Here is a 16261-nt window from a genome sequence, read left to right on the forward strand (position 1 = left end):
AGCAAACAAATAACATATCATTTGACTAGGCTCATTTTCAATGGTTTTAGAATTGGGATAGGTGACGAGGATCATACTGGCAGAATAGAATTGATGTACATTTCATGAGACATATTTAGTTTTTATTAGTTTACTGTTTAAGTCAGGTTGGTATATAAGATAAAAAAACTGTAGTGGGATGTTGGAATATGTGGGATGCTTTTATAAGTCATTGAATATGTGGGATGCTTTTATAAGTCATTGTTATTTTGGAGTCTTGCCTATTGGGGCATGTGAGTTTACACGGCCTTAGATGTGGGTGGGATTATTGGTAAATCGTTGATTTAAAGGGGTGGATTATGGATTTCCATCCCACTCCAGTTCATATTGCTATAGGTCCGTTCTTATTATGAACAAAAATCAGTTTTAATTCAAGCACAACCCATATATATATATATATATATATATATATATATATATATATATATATATATATATATATATATATTTAATTTAAAAACAAATAAACAAAAGGGTTAAACCAAAACAAAAAGTCCCAAATCAAATCAAGAAGTATTCACATGATTTTAGGTTCTCACTGAAATAGACCTCATGTAAATAACTACATAAAGATGCACTGCACTGAATAAAAAAATATTTAACACATACAAATCAACTTATAATGGGGGACAGTGATTTGAATGTGTTTTGCTCAAGTAAAGTTTGGACACTTGTTCAGTACAAACACACGTTGTGTCCCCCAAATCAGCCAATGGACCATGTGCCTGTTTCCCTTGTTGATATTTCAATTCCTCACTTGGCTTCTTTGATTCTCCAGAAAACAGCAAGGGAGCCTTGTAATATCAGAGAGCTAATTAACATGGAAGTGAGGTTATCCCAGACTGGGAAATGTCACACATTAGCATATCATAGCAATCCCACTCTATTCAGGATGTTTTACTCTGGTTCTTGTTTTTTTTCAGCACCAGGTACATGATCACTGAAATGCGGATTTTGGTTTGTTCTCACAAGGTTAATCCTCATGTTACACTTTTAATACACTGAGCCTTGAGCACCGCCTCTGTGTGCTTCCCAGCAGGGTTTTTTTTCCACAGAGCATTCTTCTCAACAACCTTTTCATATAAACTACTTTAAAGTCCCTGTCCCAGCTAGGGACATATTTGGGATTTGAAAACCCTTGTAACACATGAGTTATCATCTGTTTTTTTTTTTTTTTTTTCATAGATACAAATACATATTTAATCGTTGTAGATCCATACATGCATACTGCTTTATTTGTAACTGGGTAAGTTATTATGGTTAAATTAAATAAGTGTTAATGATTTCATATTAAAATGCAAAGACAATTGTTACATCTATATGTCTGGAGCTGCATTTGATGATTTCACACTTAGGCATGTCATTAGGATGATAAGAAAAACAAGGATCAATTTCTAAATGATACATTAAAGAAAGAACATTTGTTTGGGGTGAAGGATGGTTAATCTCATATTTGCTTATTGAGATCATGGAGAGCGTTTTATGTCATTATCTGTAATGAAATAGGATGTGCCATTTAAACCAGTTGCAAACACAACCTCTTGTTTACCATATTTGACAAATGTTCCATATACTTTGTCAACAAAAAAATGACATGATCCCATTGTAAAGGCAAGGCCTAAACTACTGCAATCAGCATAATGTAGCCATTTTTAAATGCTCAACTACATGCATCTTAAAGCAAACATTTTCCATCATAAAAAAACATCTTTTTTTTTTTTTTCATTTGATCTGAGAAATGCAGATAGCAGTAGGTGTTATGTGTTAAAATGTTTTTTGTTTGTTTGTTATCCAGATGAACTGCTGCTTCCTGTTAATAATGCCTAGTGCACTTGTGCCCTAAGTGCTGGGTGACCAGATTTGCAAAAGTAGAAACTGGGACACATTAAAAAATTATTTCTAAAACAAAATTACATCACTTAAAAAGCAATATTATGAGGGTACTTGTCTAATAGCATCCCCATTTATGCTGTATTATTGATTTATTGCAGTTTTCCCAACATAAGATAAACTCTTGAGTGTAGAATAATGACAGTTTGGTTTATATTAATAAATCGTTGAATTAGAGTTTACCAATATAGTTAAAATGTTTACTCTTTGATATGATCGATGACATAAAAACATGCGGTGTCTATTTTTACTGGTTTAAGAGTTCTCTGTGAGTCCAACCGGGGATTGGGGGGTAAACGTGACATTTGAACGATTCTGAGAAAAATTGTCGTGACACTGGGACTGTTTATGAAAATCCGGGACTGACGTATGGTCACGCTACCAGGTCATTAATTTGTTAATGCTTCTTTGCGGCTTTCCCTATATGTTGCTAAATGTTGCTACAGGCAGTAACTCCTTCCAAAGCACTGCTTTTAATCACAATTTTCCTTACATATTCTGACATTCATGCTTCCTGAGAATGTTAATGTCCTTAAAGTTATAAGGTGTACTTTTTATGTCCATTATAAAACGTGTTTATTGCAAGTGGCCCAACCCACTCAGCAGTGGTTGCATAGCTCTAATTACCCCCATAAAAGCAGAACATCTTTTAACACCAAAAATGTACTGACACATCAATGCAGTGAACAGAACAGTAAAATCTAAGTTACTGTGCAATTCCAGTCATATTCTTTGTAGTTCTGCGCTAATCTCAAGTATTTCAAGGTAACCTGTCAAATTCATACTCAGACTGCAAGTTTTACTGCAATACTTTGCAGGTAGAAGTTGGTATCATTTTTGAAAGTTTGTCAGCGATAAAACTTTTTCTCAAAGAGAAGTACCCGAGTCACCGTATACAGCATAGTAGACAGTCATAAAACAGGGCATGATTCGGGGTTGAAAATAACCACCTCGGTGTGCACTTAGCTAATGTGGTGCTTAAATGGTTAATATTAAAATTCCAGAATTTTGGTTCAAAAGATGTTTTGTAAATTATCAAACGTGGCAACCTAATATGCAATCAAATGTTTTGCACATTTTATGCTTACCTGTCAGTTCCCTTTTCTAAAGCTATTTTATACTTTATTTGCAAAAAACTTAAGTGGCCGTATATACTTATAATACTTATAATCAGTGGTCGACAAATCACCAAAAAATCTACTCGCCGAACAAAAAAATCTACTCGCCACCTAGTACCACACGTGTGCTGCTTGGGCCAATAGGAGCTCGCCACGATGTGAAATCCACTCGCCCGGGGCGTGCAAATGTATAGGTTTGTCGAACACTGCTTATAATACACTTATACTTATAATTTAGTTAAATAATTTCTCATTATATAAACTTCTGGTAATTTCAGGAATTACATTTGTTTTTTTTTTAAATATCAACTAAGTGGGCAATATCTTTAAGCTTATTTCCGTGAAACTTGTTGGTAAAATCCTGTGTACTGTAGATGAATCTATCAAATTGTTGTGGTTTTGAAAACAATTTTTGGCTTGATATTAATGAAATTAACATGTTAAATTCCTTTTTAAAAGGAATAGCTTTATATTCATCTATTTTTTTGGGTGGGGAGGCGGCACGTAGTATTCTTCCAACCTGAAATAAAATCTAATCAGCCAACACCACCGTGTCCTCATACAGTATATTAACCTGACCTAAAATCTAAGGCTGCGTCCATACACATTTCTCCGGTGCGGAGGCGCGCGGAGGCTGAGGGAAAGCGAGTGCTTTCCCTGGCCATGGTACGCGCGCGTCCGTGGCCTTGTCTATGGGTGTGCCAATGACGTCACAGAGCTGGTTCACCCTCATTGGGCGAACCACTCACGTGACCGCCCTATCGGGCGAGAAATCAGTTTTAACCGATTTCTCGCGCATCGCGCGCCCCCTCCTGCCTCCGCACGCACGCGCTGCATGTACGCGAACACTGCCATAAGGCATTCTGTTTGCTCAGCGTGCGGATGCGTCCGCGCTGTCTGCCACAGTATGGACGCAGCCTTACGTTGGTTAAAGTGCATTGCAAACATGTTAAATAAGAAAGCAAAGCTCTCTGAAAATGTTTCCGCCATATTAATACTATGAGTAAACAGGGGGAGACCCTCCTGAAAATTATGGCCTAGATTTATTAAAGGTCAATATTGCAGCGTTTAAAAAATATTATCATTCCAGCAATATTTTTTTTAATTTCACCATATTTACTGAGACTGACGGATTTATAAGCGGGTTGCAATATTTAATCTCATTTACATTCAGTAAAAAAGTCAAAACTCAGCGTTAAAAGGGGCATTTCCACTTGCCCAATGTTTTGTTCTGTTTTAATAAATGCAGTGTACGTACGGGTGTGTACGGCAATGCAATTATCTAAGCTGCCGATCAATCAGTGAAGATTCAGCTTCCCAGGGCATGCAATATGGATATGGCTGCCTATTTCAACAGAGGAAGTGGTGTAGCTTCCTCAATAGTTGCTATAGCAAACCAAGGAAGCTTAAATACATAAAAAAAATAATTAAGAAAGGCATAAAAAGTGAAAAGAATCAGTGAAAACTATCTAATACTACACAACTGATTTATTGAAGTACTGTATATACAGGATTTTGAATAATGTGCAACTTTAAATGGCGCTAGTGATACAAACGGAATGACCATCACTGGCAAGCCATTAGGGTTTCTATGGGGTTAATATAATAATAATAATAATAATAATAATAACAACTTGAATATTGTTAATATTATATCTTTTCAGCATCCATTCTAGGTTGACTATTCTTTTCTTGCCTATGTCTATGGTGAAATAAATTTAAAAAAAATGCTACCACTCACGGGGTCTTTAAGTGAAGAAATATAGCAATTTATGAAATAAAAAGATCAAGGTTTCGGCCCATCCTTGGACCTTTGCCAAGAATGGACCAAAACCATGATCTTTTTATATAATAAACTGCTACATTTCCTCACTTAAAGAGTCGTGATTACTAGCATTTAAAAAAAAAGTAGTTCATATACATATTCATATAACAAGGCCACTAGGTCTATAATGGCCATTAACTACATAGGCTAAATGGGCATAATGCCAGTCTGGGGTAGGTGATAAAAACTGGCGCTATTTCATGGCAGCAGGCCTTTACTGCCAGAAAGTGCATAAGTAGCATGTGAACAGGTAATTAGCGGCCACTTCTACATTTGCATGCTCGTTTTCATACGTAATTAGGAGATGCATACTCATTTGCATGCTAATTGGCAATGCGGACGTTAAATTTCATCCACCCTGCATTATTTAAAGCATATAACCTTTCAAAAATGAGGCGGTAAAAATAACTCCCTTTTTAACCACGGCGATAACAGTATCGAAGTTTTGCAAATCTAGGCCCATGTGCAGTATCCCACTGTGATTACTAATCGAAATCATTAGCGCATAAAAACAACAGTATACTCAAATAATATGTGCTTTAACATTTAGTTGCTATGTACAGTTTTAATACATAAGAAAAGAAAGAATGGTGCCGTCACTTATTCCAAAGATTTTACAACCTTTTATTAATAGTTTTCTGAAATATCAAAAGGTGTTCAAACAATAACCAAGGTTGCTGCTAGACTTGTTATTACTTCACGGCTCAATCAAATTTTCCTGCCTCCTCATTTTGAGAGGAAAGGTTTCCAATAGAACCAGAACATAATGCGAATATAGTATCTGTTTAAATTTAGTAGGTTGAACGTGATGGTTAAATGTCTTCTTTTCAACCTCATCTACTATGTAAATAATGTCAAGGTTAAATCATTTGATGAAATCATTTGTTGTACACATAACACACTATTAGCTATAAACAGCAAGCTAGCCCTGTGTCTTCACAACATGAACTTGGTCACTCTTTTCCAACCTCTCAGACAGGGAGTAATGTACAAATAACATTTGATCTGACACCATGGAAAAGATCAAATCATAAATTCATGGTATGACAAAATGACCTAAAATCATTTGATGGAATTTCCTTCGGTAATTAAAAGAATGATTATGTTCAAAGATTCTTAACAGCGTGGGAGTAACATACGTGAACTAAGAATCTGAAACAGAGATTTGCTTCCCAAAGAATAAAGCTACAATGTGGTCCTTTTTTTGTTTTACTATTGACCTGTATGCTAAACCTAATAATTAAAGCTACATGGAAGGACGGGTTTAAAAAAAAAAAAAGGCACAACCTTCTATAATTTATCGTTGCACATTGTTCACATAACGGCAATAAAAATCGTGAAGATGTTTACGTGTAATATTGAGCCACGGAGAGAATAAGGCACTAAACAAATGTAACTTTGTCAAACATTGTAAATTCAGTCAAAATTCCACAGCAAATACCCTTGTCCTGCAAAATATTTCCTTGTGTAATTTGGGGGTGAAAAAGTTGAGCAATGAAAATACCCAGAGATATAAAATAGGAAGATATGCTTTTCTCTTCATCATATCGGTCATCTCTTAAAAGCTGATTTTTTTCACTGGAAAGGTATAGAACTGGAGTAAAACTGGTGAACGATTCCTGCAGACTATCATTAAATGAAATAATAAAATGCACTTTAATAGTAGCTAAGATCTGTAATAGATCTTCATAGTAAACTGAAATAGTTGGTAACAGTAACAAATTAGTTCTGGTATTCTGACTTCCTGAAAGAAGTCATCTACAGCAAGTAAGGCCCCGCTGGCACTGAGCGCGCTTGACGCGCTTACCTTACTCAATGTGGATCGTCGCATCTACGTTCACGCAGTGCGTGCGCGCTTATGCGTGGGCACACACGCTCACCCACGCTCGGCGCTTAGATAAACCAAAAATTTGTACTTTCGAGCGCGCTCAATTTGCCCGCAATGCCCCCCTGCGCGCGGTTCTGAAATAGCGTGGACACCCGGCGCTCATGCTTGGAGACCTGGTGACATCACCGCTCTCAAGCATGAGCGCGGTCAGCGCCAGCGGGGACGCAGCCTTACAGCTTTATAGGCTCATCCAGCGTTCAAGAGGTTCATAAAAAAAAATTTGGGGACTTTTTTTTAACGACAACTAAATTCTGTAAAGCTCCACATTCTTCCCTTTTAAATATGTTGGGGCACCACAGCAATCAGCATTATAAACATACATATTTTTCAAGAAAATTGTTTAAATGTTGCCTTCTGTAAGCACTAAGTAAGTTATTCTTCCTTTTTGTTATAACTACTTTTGGTTTTCAACTACACACATCTTAATGTGAGGATAAAAATAAATACATGGTTTGATAAAGGGATATACATGTAGCATCATGTTATTTTAGCCACCTGCCGCCTTCCTTTCACAGTTTCAAATTGTCCCTTCTACTGAAGATTCCCACCAACCATTCCACATCTGATGAAAGTACGTTACTCTCGTAATGTCAGAAACGCCTGAGCTCCAAGGCCAGATATATAAATATTCTGTGCCAATTTCCTTCTTCTATGTAATCTAATCAATATGAGCACCAGTCTCCAGTAAATTCAATCAATTCTCACACCGACCCCTTCTGACCTCTCGAGAGCCCTTTCTCCAATTCAGCAACCGCATCAAGGAGGTAACCATCACTCCTATCCGCTGAAAAGGAGCCACAGAATAGGCTGTCACTTGGGCCTATAGCCCGGGACAGCTCCTGCTGGCTGAGTCTAGTGCTAGTAAAATAAAGGCCGAGGCTTAACGGCCTTCTGGGTAAAGATAAATGAACATGGATACAGTAATTGCAGTCCCCTAATAGAAGAAAACAAAAGGTGTCATGGGGTGACTGAGTACGCACTGGAAGGATGAGGGCACATCAAAGGCTACAAGTCTTGTTCAAAGCCTCAGTTTAATTGTCAATTAAGCATGCATAAGGGAGACAATGCCATGACAACGCTGGGCTGCATGCTGGTGTATTGTTGCAGCGCCAGAGAACAACACTGAAAACAGCTGATTTTGCTGACAGTGTGCTTGTGGGGCACCTTGTAAGCAATCAGTCTGTGATAGAGAGGCAAACTGCTCCTCTGCCATCTTATTGTGTGGAACATTCCTGGATTAGGGTCACATTGTGGTCATCCTATATAATTGCAGTAAAACAGACACACTGGAAGAAGATGCTTCCACATATCATATCAATAAAAAACAAAAACCTGTTGGGCTGTAGCCTGGACGCTGTTTCTCTGATTTCACCATCCTGAATATGGTGTGAAGAGTTGATTTATAGTCTTACATGAAATGTGATTGTTTAGTAATGAGTTCCAATTAGGCAGACTCATTAATTAGAGATCTGGTTTAATGGTTAACACTTAGTGGTTTCTCCACCTCCCTGTTCACTCTTTGCCGTTTTTTTAAAGTCAATAATGTATCTCAGTGAGGATACAGTGGTTAACATGTATAGTAGGCCCTCTGAGTTGTATATTACCAGGCCCAAGTTCAGAGAGACCTGGATATGCCGATAGAACTCAAGTAGCTTGCCCAAGGGAATATATATTTGCATAATATAAGAACTGGTAAGTCTGCCTATCTAAAACAGTCTCTTAAAATACAATGCAACCAAAATGAACCCATTTCATATTAGCAGTGCAAAAACAGGCACTTTCATGTGAAAGAGAGATACCAGACTGACAAGCATTAAACAAGTCGGTTGAAATGTGCTTTCTTGCGGGAGTGAGTCAGAGCAACAAATAACCACCTAATCAACAAGCAAACAGCTATGCTTGGTTAGAAACCCACCAGTTTAAGTCTTCACCTACCATGTTAATACAGAATATTGATGGAAACTTGTTATGCAAACCTGACACACAGAAGCCGGTTAAATAAAGCCTGTTTTCCACATCAACTTATAGATCTTAAGGACACCTCTCCATGACATCATTATCTTTTGATGTAAAACTATGGTTGTGGCAGATCAACTACCAAAAACACCTTTTAGTTACATACACCTAGTCAACAACTATGTCCACTAAAGAGCCATGGTAAAGTACATAAGAGAGCATGTCGGGTTTAAAATATATATATATATATATATTTTTTTTTTTTTAAAGTAGGCATTACAAACAATGCTTTTTCTGAAAATTGGATTTATATGAGGTGTTCCTGAAAATGATGGTCTAAAAATTAAAAGTTCTTATATCCATTTGCTGCTTAAGGGGTTCTGCACTGTGACGTGCATACACAAATAAATACATATATGCAGCACGGATATAAAATCCAAAAGGATACTTAGCAACATGTATGTGATGTGCAATAAAGTGAAAGCCTTCAGGCCTCTAAACCTCACATGTAATGTTTAAGATAACTTTAGCACCTTTTACAATTTAGGCCCAAATGTTTAACACCAAAAAGGTCAAATGACAATTGCCACAAAATATATTGTTTATATTTTACATAGCTAGTGCCTTTGGTGCTGGTTTACATAGTTTTTACAACGTTTTGCAGATTTGGGCTGTTATTATCCCCAAAATATAATTGACGTCAATATTTCTGCTAAATGGAAACCTAATGAGTTAGATGAAGTAGAAAAAGTGTTAGGTATGTGATAAAAAGGGAAATATCAATTGCGAAAATATATATTTTTTTAAAGTGTGAGTGAAGCTTTTATCTGCAGTTCATTGGAGGCCCACCAAGTACTGCAATAGTTAAAATAGAACTCAACATTTCTCAATGGAAAGGAACAGTTCATCAGAAAGGCTGAGAGATGAGAGCTTGTGACCCTGCGCTGACCCTGTTACTACCCTTGTGCTTGTCACAGTCTGCTTTCTTTTGTTTGCCACTTGAGTTGGCTGACTTTGGTGTGTAGATTACAGGTAGAAGGACAATGTGGATCATTATCATACAATGCCTCTTGCTCCACTACTCACTGGAGCCCTTCACTGATTATCTTCTACTGTCTTATTGTCTTGCTTTCCACAATATTCTCCTCACACTTTTTCAACTCCCCCCAGACATGAATCCTATCACCTGAACACATGGTTGTGGAGCTACTTCTCAGAAGTAGATCTACAAATTGAGGCCCTGACCCCTCTTGTACACATTAGGTCCCAAAGCACGGAGATTGCCCTCTATTACTACACAATTCCACATAATTTGCTACTCCTCTATTCTACATGGGCCAGCTTAATCTCAGATTTTCTTGTAAAAGGATTTTCTTTCAAACTTTAGTTCCAACCATAAATCAGTAAGTAGCTTAGCTACAAATCTTCAAGTTATACTCTAGATATGTAGAAACATAGTTCTGGACATATATGGAATAATGTACCCCCACTGCTGGAAGGCTATTCCAGGCAAGGACGACTCACTTTCTTAGGCTAAAGCCCCAATGCGCGTGCATCGCGGCTTGTATGTGTGTGCACACACGCCGACTGGGGCCTGCCCCATAAAGGGCTGTGCTTTGAGTGCGGCACGCACGCACGCCGTCGCGCGCGCAGCCGTGGCCACTGGGGACCTAGCCTTACTGATGCATTTCAGTAGCTTGTCTGTTAGGGCTAAACATTCCAATCTTTCCACTACACCCAATGACATGTTTTTGATATGATGCTCATTTATGCCATGTGTCTGTGTTTGTCTTACAGTGCAATGTTTATATATTCTTACCATGCAGTTTGCTTGGAGGAGAGGCGCTGAGATGAGTATGGTGTGGAGATCCATGTGGCAGAAGAGAGTTCATGTGTGGTCCTGTGCTGTAGGCATCCATAGCCAGTTTTTGGCGAAAAGCTTCTTCTTTCCTTCGGTTTGCAAACCAGTTATAAACCCGCACTTCTGTAACCAAATTTGATCCTAGTCCATGTGCCTTGGAAGGAGATACTCCACGCTGCAGGCATTCCGCTCTGCAAAGCACAAGAAGGGTATCATTAAGATTTAACATAGTTACATACCGCAGTAGATGAGGTTGAAAAAAGAAATGTCCTTCAAGTTCAATCTGTGTTAAATTTAGATGATAGACACTTATCCTATATTTTTATTTACAGTGTATTGATCCACAGGAGGGTAAACAAAAACCGCTATTGAAACATTATCCAATGCGGTCTTATAATGGGAAAATTAAATTCCTTCGGGACTCCAAATAATGGCAATCAGATTTCTCCCTGGATCAACATCCTTCCCATGTTTACTTATTTGGTATATCCCTGTATATCTTTCCTTTTGAAAAAAATGTACAACCTTTTTTTTTTTTGAAGATATGTGTTGAATCTGCCATCACAGTCTCCATGGGTAAGGAATTCCACATTTGAACGGCCCTTACTGTAAAGAACCATTTCCTATGCTGCTGGTGAAATCTCCTTTCCATATGGTAACAATTCACTGTGCACAGCAGCCTGCAATTTGATTACATAGGCACGGATCCACATAAGGGTGCTAAGCTTTAGCATGCCCTTATTCACATTCATACTAATGGGAGCTGAGGCGTGCTAAAGCTTAGCAGCCTTTTGAGGGTTACTCAACATATATATATATACAGGCAGTCCTCGGTTATCCGACACAATGCGTTACTCAAAATGGCGTTGGATAGCGAAACGTTGTAAAGCGAAACACGTTTCCCCATAGGAACACTGTTTAAATGAAAGGTTCCGTTCCTGAAGGCATTTTTAATGCTAAAATACACAAAATATTTTACGCAGACAATAAGATATGCAGCACACACAAATTATATAGTGCATATACTGTATTATATATAATATAACATAATAAATAATATAAAAATATAATATTTTATATAGTATAATATACAATATTATATACACATAAACAACTTTGCAAAGCGTCGAAAGAGCGTTGGATAAGCCGTTTTGGCGTTGTAAAAATGAACATAGGTATGGATTGCATAGCGTTGGATAAGCCATTAGTTGTAAAACGAAGCGTTGTAAAACGAGGACTGCCTGTATATATAATAAAGATATGTATCACATATATCAAGTAACATCTATATCATAATTGGCATAGCCTTCTTAGTCTTTCCATAACACTTAAGCAATCTCTCCTTTATAGATATATTGTCATTTTTTGCAGCCTATTAATCTGTAAATGGCTAAGAAGCCACGGGCTGTGTTTAAAATATAAGGTACCTAGACATTTATGGTCTGAAAACTACATTCAAACATTTTAGAAACCCACTATAAACTTGCCTGCAGCCATTCCCCTACCTCTTCCACCCCCCCCCCCCACAGTGCCTACAAGTCTTGTCATATAGTGAAAGTGCTATTTCTGATTATCTGTGAAAGCAGTAGCGCTATATACAGTATTATCATATCCCAATGTAAAATTGTTGAAAAAAACAGCACCAAATATATTTCAACTGGGAGCCATGTCATCAATTGGGTGTCTTTGTAGGGCTTTTTGTTTCAATGGAATTTTGTATTTGTCCTGAGTTTCTGCACTGCTCTTCATTATTTGACAGCATAACTGTAATGCTGTTTAGGACTAAACTTAAACTCAAAAGCAAACATAAAGGTTAAGTTATCATTTTATGGTTGCATGGTTTTAAAAGGGGGTGAAATATAGCATGAATGCCAATTGATATTGCACGTACTGGTCTCTGAAAAAGGTTGGATCTTTATTGCCGTCAGACTCCTGGGAGAAGCGTATATCATATGTTTATAAAAGTTCAAAGATAAAAACGTATTTAGGAGAACTGTTGGAGAGCAATACGATTTAAATATTATTTCAAATTTGGTCATTTTTAAGGGCCTGATTGTGATTTGATTTTCTGTGAAATGTTCTTGAAATGATAGCAGCTTCAGTTGATGTTTCAAATTAAGAGGGATTCCAATTACATTCCATTAGGATCAGCCATGGATATATTGCAGCCCAAAGCTTTTTTTAGACCATGCTATAGCTTTTACCTGTTACACTCCTCAACTAAAGCCTCCCTTTCCTCTTTGCTGGGGTTCTTTTGCCTCTCATAGGCCTGGTACAGAATATGCTGGGATGCAGGCCCCCATTTGAAGCGATTTCGTCGCATCTTCTTGTTGGCGGGCTCAGAGCAGGAATCGTCAGGCTGGCCTGGACCTTGGTTTTGCTGAGTAAACTCTGGAAAGAGAAACAGCAGCTGATCCTGACTGCTTTTGTCTGTCATATTTCCAGACCCGTGCATTGTCTGGTTGAATTCTGAAAGAGAGAGAGGAGATTTGATCCGGTTTATAGCCACAGCCAATAAACACTATCATGTCGGTTTAATAAAAAATAGAGACATGCATATGAAACTACAGATAGAGTAGAGAGGACAGACTTTAAAGCAGAAGCCTTACTTAGTGTACACTGTACATACAGTGTACATACACTGTACATACACTGTACATACAGTGTACATACAGTATACACCTGTATTCACTAAAATCTAATACAGGGTATTTCATCACAATCCCACATTAACTGCCCTTGACTTGAATGACAGTTATTGTGGGATCGCAGGACGGTAATCCATATTGCAGCTTAGTGAATCTCCCCCGGAGTAGGCTATATTGTAGATAATAAAAAGAAGGAAACTATTTACAAAAGTAATATACTCTGTTAGTTTTCATGTTTGCATCATTGGTTCATATAAGTTTTCAAGTGAAGCCTAAATGCCATAGTCCCAAAATACTTTGCAAATTTAATGTCACAAATCAAAGATGGCTACTGATTAGCAGAATGTATGAATCTCAGTCATTTTATTTTAGATTTATACTGTACTAGCTGAGAGACCCGGCGTTGCCCGGGATGTAAATGCGTAATAGGTAGTATTATTTATAAATCGTGGAATAATAGGTGACTGTTTGTTGTAAAGGTTGGATAATAATATTGAAAAGAAAGATGGAAGAAAATGTAATACGATGTTGTATAAAAATGGTTTATTGTAACCACACCACAGTACAATGTATATTTTGGTGCCATAAGTGATGTAAAAATCTGAGTCGTGTGTCCTGCTAGGGTGTGAGGGGGCGGGTGGCGCGTGGGTTGTGAGTGCTGTGTGCGAGTGGGGGTCCTGCTAGGGTGTGAGGCGGCGGGTGGTGCGTGGGCTGTGAGTGCTGTCTGTGAGTGGGGGTCCTGCTAGGGTGTGAGGCAGTGGGTCAGTGATGTCAGTGCGTAGGGGCGGGAGGCAGCAGGTGTGTGTGGCGGCAGGTATGTGTCGAGTGTGGCGGGTGTCTGTTGAGTGCGTGCAGCGGCTGTGAGGCGGTGGGTGAAAGGCAGATTTGGCCGGAGTAAGGGCGGGTGAAAGGCAGAGGCGGGGGTGGGGAGGCGGTAAGGCGGGCATGAAGGCGAAGGGCAGCGGGAAGGGGAGGAGGGGGTGGAGGAGGGGGGCAAGGGGTGGAGGAGGGGGGCAAGGGGTGGAGGAGGGGGGAAGGGTTAGAGGAGGGGGGGGAAGGGTTAGAGGAGGGGGGGGAAGGGTTAGAGGAGGGGGGGGAAGGGTTAGAGGAGGGGGGGAAGGGTTAGAGGAGGGGGGGGAAGGGTTAGAGGAGGGGGTGGAAGTGTGGGAGGGGGTGGGAGGGGAAAGAAGAAAAAGAGGTGGAGGGGGGGGGAAGAGGAGCGGAGGGGGGGGGAAGAGGAGCGGAGGGGGGGGGGGGAAGAGGAGCAGAGGGGGGGGGGGGAAGAGGAGCGGAGGGGGGGTGGAAAGGGGAGCGGAGGGGGGGGAAGGGGAGCGGAGGGGGGGGGGGAAGGGGGAGCGGAGGGGGGGGGAAGGGGAGCGGAGGGGGGGGGGAAGGGGAGCGGAGGGGGGGGAAGGGGAGCGGAGGGGGGGGAAGGGGAGCGGGGGGGGGGGGGAAGGGGAGCGGGGGGGGAAGGGGAGCGGGGGGGGGAAGGGGAGCGGGGGGGGGAGGGGAGAAGTGGTGGGAAGGGGGAGGAGGGGGGAGGTGGTGGAAAGGGGGGAGGTGGTGGGAAGGGGGGAGGTGGGAAGGAGGAGGAGGGGGAAGGTGGTGGAAAGGGAGAGAAGGGGGGATGTGGTGGAAGGGGGAGGAGGGGGAAGGTGGTGGGAAGGGGGAGGAGGGGGAAGGTGGTGGGAAGGGGGAGGAGGGGGGAGGTGGTGGGAAGGGGGGGGAGGTGGTGGGAAGGGGGGGGAGGTGGTGGGAGGGGGGGGAGGTGGTGGGAAGGGGGGGAGGTGGTGGAAAGGGGGGGGGGAGGTGGTGGAAAGGGGGGGGGAGGTGGTGGGAAGGGGGGGGGGAGGGGGGAGGTGGTGGGAAGGGGGAGGAGGTGGGAAGGGGGAGGCGGAGGGAAGGCAGGGGGTGGGAAGGCGGGGGGTGGGAAGGCGGGGGGTGGGAGGCAGTGGGAAGGGGGGGGGAGGTGGTGGGAAGGGGGGGAGGGAGGCGGTGGGAAGGGGGGGGGGGGAGGCGGTGGGAAGGGGGGGTGGGAGGCGGTGGGAAGGGGGGGGAGGCGGTGGGAAGGGGGGGAGGCGGTGGGAAGGGGGGGGAGGCGGTGGGAAGGGGTGGGGGGAGGCGGTGGGAAGGGGTGGGGGGAGGCGGTGGGAAGGGGGGGAAGGGGGGAGGCGGTGGGAAGGGGGGGAGGCGGTGGGAAGGGGGGGGGGGCGGTGGGAAGGGGGGGGGGCGGTGGGAAGGGGGGGGGGGCGGTGGGAAGGTGGAGGGGAGGCGGTGGGAAGGTGGAGGGGAGGCGGTGGGAAGGGGGGGGGGGAGGCGGTGGGAAGGGGGGGGGGAGGGGAGGTGAAGGGGGGGGGGAGGTGAAGGGGGGGTGGAGGGGAGGTGAAGGGGAGGTGAAGGTGGGGGGGTGGAGGGGAGGTGAAGGGGGGGTGGAGGGGAGGTGAAGGGGGGGAGTGGAAGGGAGGTGAAGGGGGGGGTGGAAGGGAGGTGAAGGGGGGGGTGGAAGGGAGGTGTGGAAGGGAGGTGAAGGGGGGGGTGGAAGGGAGGTGAAGGGGGGGGGTGGAAGGGAGGTGAAGGGGGGGGGGTGGAAGGGAGGTGAAGGGGGGGGGGGGTGGAGGGGAGGTGGTGAAGGGGGGGGTGGAGGGGAGGTGAAGGGGGGGTGGAGGTGGGGGAGGTAAATGGGGAGGTGAAGGGGGGTGGAAGGGAGAAGTGGAGTGAGGGGAGGTGAAAGGGGGTGAGAGGTGAAAGGGGGTGAGAGGTGAAAGGGGGTGAGGGGAGGTGATGGGGGGTGAGGGGAGGTGATGGGGGGTGAGGGGTGGGTGAGGGGAGGTGAAGGCCGCTCACTCACCCGTCCGGCAGGTCCCACGTGGATCTGAGGCGGGAGGCAGCGTGTTGTGGCTGCTCTCCCGCTGTGTCCCGGGCGCTCGCTCGCTCCCCCGCTGACTGTAGCGGCGCCGGGGGGGGGGGGGCGTATCGGGGAGACACTGACACTGGAGAGGAGGGGGCGTGGAGGGGAGGTGAAGGGGGGGTGGAGGG

At 42.7% G+C, this 16261-nt stretch overlaps 1 protein-coding gene across 1 annotated transcript in view; it reads right to left on the reverse strand.

The window, feature by feature from the left end:
• The window catches only part of HNF1B (HNF1 homeobox B), a 59058-nt gene that overhangs the window by 27038 nt on the left and 15759 nt on the right, over positions 1-16261 (reverse strand). Inside the window, exons 3-4 of the mRNA XM_075589527.1 lie at positions 12782-13046; positions 10536-10768 (exon numbers count right to left, since the gene is read on the reverse strand). Coding sequence (XP_075445642.1) covers positions 10536-10768; positions 12782-13046 — 498 coding nt within the window. The remainder of the gene's footprint in view (positions 1-10535; positions 10769-12781; positions 13047-16261) is intronic.

This window comes from Ascaphus truei, chromosome 3, assembly GCF_040206685.1.
Source record: "Ascaphus truei isolate aAscTru1 chromosome 3, aAscTru1.hap1, whole genome shotgun sequence".
Lineage (NCBI taxonomy): Eukaryota > Metazoa > Chordata > Amphibia > Anura > Ascaphidae > Ascaphus > Ascaphus truei.